We start from the raw sequence: 3,994 nt of genomic DNA on the forward strand, positions 1-3,994 counted from the left end.
GGTCTCCTGTGATTTTCATACAGTATTCATTTTTAATAAAAAGAACTGGATTTCCCCCTCTTACTATGCTCTTCTAGTGCAAGGTGGTCAGCAATTTTTCTATTTTATCTACTTAATAAGTACTGTTAATCAGCTCAGTAAATTTGGGGCTAAGTCTTGTGTACACATCCCATACTCATAAATGGAAACCTTTAGGATGTGACTATATAAGGTATTATGGAAGTAACTGTCACCCTACTTTAAAAATTTGTTTCCAAATAAGGTTTCTTAACCAATCCCTTAAGTGTAACAGAATGCCAACAGCAATAACAACTTATTTTTCTTTTCAAGGGAAACCACAAAATGGGTGAACAAACAAGTCCAGGGTGGTTTTTCTATTTGATAAATACATCCAGAACTCTGTACAGTAAATAAAGTTTGCATGCAGTTTAAGTATCTTTAAGTGACTTTTAAGCAAATAAACCTTTTGTTGCATTGATGATGTATAAGAATCCCCCTCCCCCCTTCTAATGGCCATAGGGGTCTCTTCCCCAGTTCCAAAAGGAATTATGAAGACCAGGAACTTTCTTAAAGACTTTTCTGCACATCATACTAAATAACATGCAAAGAGTTCAACAACATTCTTCTTAAAGATTAAGTATTACTCTTTAAATGGGCATGTTAACCACTGAGAAAAGTCCACGCAACTATTTCCATTACACTGCTTCATTTGGTCATCGGAAGTATAAAAAAAGTGAAATAACATGAGATTCAACAAGTTAGTTTATCCAATGGCTATGGCATATGACAGCAGATGTTCCGAGGCCAACATTCTATGCAATATAGTTGTACTGGCTTGGATTTTCTTTATCTCTTTCCATGTAGTCCCAATCAATTAGGGATTCTATTCTCTTGTTTAGATCTGCAGGTTTTACTGGAAATTTTAGCTGATTGTAGACTTCTGAAACAAGAAGATTGTGGCTAGGTGTTTTCCTCATCTTCATAATTCGGACAATTGCAGCATCAATCTGGTATTGTCTGTCTTGAAAAACTCTTTCTGTAGTGCTTGCTTGTTCTTCAGCCGTTTCTTTCATTTGGATTTGATTGATCTTAATCCTGAATAGTTTGTGTTTGAAATCATCATTACAAATGAATTTGTCAGCATCTTCGATATCTTTGCCCTTTGGATTTTTAGCCAGAACTCTAGCTTTGCCACAGGCTAGTGACTGCAGTGTTCTCCTTAATTCTCCATCCTCTATCCTGGTAGCTTGCTTGATCTCTTCTAAACTGAACTCCTCCGCTTCATTAAACATTAGCAGCACCAGGGTTTGAAAAAGAGAGACCTGAAGTTCTTTTTTACCCTCTTTAAATTCAGCTTTTAGCACACAGTGTCCCAAAGTTGACTGCCACTGGAGTTTCCTGCCACTGTGTTTGCCTAAGTAAAATGTCTTGAAAATTTCCTGAAGCTTTACCATCTCTGGTGGCAAATGGACCTCCATAGGTACATATGTTGGCCAGTAACCCATTGTCAGGATATTCACAGTTAATTCAATATTGCCAGGTACATTCTGCTTCTGCATATACTGTTTGAACTGAACCATGATGTCTTTTGAAAGTTCCATGTCTTTGAACATCCCTTCAAGCTTGCTGGTGAATGCAGCTCCACATTCATGTTTCAGTTTAGACAGCATTGATTTTTCAGCATCTACAGATGTACTCTTGCCCACTAATAGGCGCTTGGCTAAATTTTTCTTATAGAAGGCCTCAAACACATCTTTGCCATAGATAAATCTAAATATAATCATTATTTTATCCAGCATTTTCTCAAGCTCTTCATCTGTGGCTTCTTTACTGCCAGCACGAAGTTTTGAATCTATATATACTTAGCTATCAGTTCAGCTGGTTTATTTGGTCTTTTATTAATGAATGTTTCAAATGCTTCTTTCATAGCATTGATAAATTTGTCATTTTTCAGAAAGCAGGTATCAATTATATGGTCAACTTGATCTTTAAAGTCCAACAATTCTTGAACCATGGTTTTATCTTTTTCAGGATTAATAACAATAGTACTTCCAAAAGCCTTGATATAGTCAATCCACTGCTGTAAGAGAACCTGAACTCCACCTCGAACTCTACTGAAGAGCTGATACAGAAGAGACAGATCTTGAATTCGATTTTCATCAAGAAGGTTATTGAAACCTTTCTGAAGTATGGCTGTTAAATGTTCACCTAGAAGTTGTTTCTCAACAGAAGCCATTAGTGACTTCTGGGTGGTCTGATCTAAGTAAGTCATAAGTCTGTCTGTGTCTTCTTCTAGGCGATTATTAACATGATGAAGATACTCAGGAACCTCTCTTTCTTGCATTAACTTTTGACCTTCAGCTGCATAAAGCTGGTTAGTTTCTTCTAAAAATTGTTGTTCAAAAGAGTCTTGGTAGATTTGCAAATCAGACAGCATAATTAAAAGGCTTTGAAGTAAACTCCTATCGATTGCTTCAGCATTCCGCTCTCTCAATCAAGAGAAGGATGCCATCAATTGTTTTCCTTTGAACTTTTCGATCACTTATAATATGAGCCCGAAATAACTCTAATCCCATGTCCCAAATGGAGGGCAGCATGGAATTCTGAAGAATATAAGTTCTATCCAGAAAGAAAAAAATGCTCCTGATCATTATCATTTGCCTACAATGATTTTGCCAGCATTCATCAATCTTTTTTAGAAAAAGAACGCCATCCAACGAATCCTCTCTGAACTGATGAATCTGTGCTTTGATGTGATCTTTACAGATCTGTCTCAACTGCATATACAAATTTGCAGAAATCTTGTAAGAACAAAGATTTTCTACAGCCCGGTAGAGTTCTTCTAAATTGTACTTAATTGAAGTACTATTCTGAATAGCTTCCACTGCTTCTTTCAGCTTCTGCCATGTCTCCTCTGGATAGTTTTCTGGTAATTTAGGCTTATCTTTAAAGTTCTTGATCACTAACTTCTTAGCTGAGCCAGGCTTGCTGTTAGCAAAGCTCGAGACCGTGGTAGATGATTTAGACAGGCCGTTTGCATGGTGCACTGAAGCCACAGAAGAAATTATTAACACACTCTTATTTTTAAGTTGCTGCTGCTGCTGTGAGGTTGCAGCAGTGGGCGATGATGAGGAAGATGAGGAAGCCTCCTCAGCCACTTTCGTTTCAAACCCTACAAACTCCAGGGTGTCTTCAAAACGCAGCTTCTTCTGTATCGGTACGTGGCTGGAAGTGACCACTGGAACCCCGAGGCACCAGGACGAGGTTGAAGGGGACGCCGAATCTCTAAGTTGTGGAGGCGTGGAGGAGGAAGGGATGGAAGCAAAGTCTTCTCTCTCGTTACTGCTGCTACTGCTGCTGCTGTTGTTTAACTTTCTCTTCTTGGCAGAGGTGGGCGGAGTGGTGCTGGTATTACCATCAGTGGCTGATCTGACCTTCTGAGCAGCAGCAGAAGCAGCAGAGGGATTGAGGGAATAAAAACCAGAAGTGCCTGGGCAGACACTTTTTATAGCTCTCTGATCCAGAAGCCTTGGGGTCCGCTGGACTTGAGGTGGTGGGGCCATGCCACATTTTCAATGAATACTATGTGCTTGCAGTTAGGCTGTCTCTGATTCCCAGCAGGCAAGAAAGAGGAGGGAGTCTGTTAGTCTGCATGTAGAGTCATCTATGAGAGTGGGGAAAGCAAGAAGATAGGAAATAAATGATCGGGAGAGTTTTACAAAATGACCTGATTCTTACTAGTAATAATCTGTTATGGTGATCAGAAAACCAGGGATAATCATAACTTAGCAGCTCAATGGTCACCTGCTCCATTGACTGAGTTGGTGGTGGTTAAACCAGACAGCTGTGGATTGGGGTAGTGATTCTCACACAAGCTTGTTGAGGGTTTTTACTGTGAGATATATGGGCTGGAATAGGATGGGCAGAGGGGAAAGTGGATTAGGGATCCTGTACTCTTGTAGTTTGAATGAAAATGGACGTGCCCCCCATAGGC

General features: G+C 39.5%; 1 protein-coding gene across 1 annotated transcript; it reads right to left on the minus strand.

The window, feature by feature from the left end:
• Positions 1-812: 812 nt before the first annotated feature.
• On the minus strand, positions 813-3,563 carry LOC101996624 (cullin-4B-like). Its single transcript, XM_013351300.1, is given in 3 exon segments — positions 813-1,859; positions 1,862-2,492; positions 2,494-3,563. Coding segments are annotated over 3 exon segments (2,748 nt in total).
• Between the last annotated feature and the right edge of the window lie 431 nt (positions 3,564-3,994).

This window comes from Microtus ochrogaster, linkage group LG3 (assembly GCF_000317375.1).
Source record: "Microtus ochrogaster isolate Prairie Vole_2 linkage group LG3, MicOch1.0, whole genome shotgun sequence".
Lineage (NCBI taxonomy): Eukaryota > Metazoa > Chordata > Mammalia > Rodentia > Cricetidae > Microtus > Microtus ochrogaster.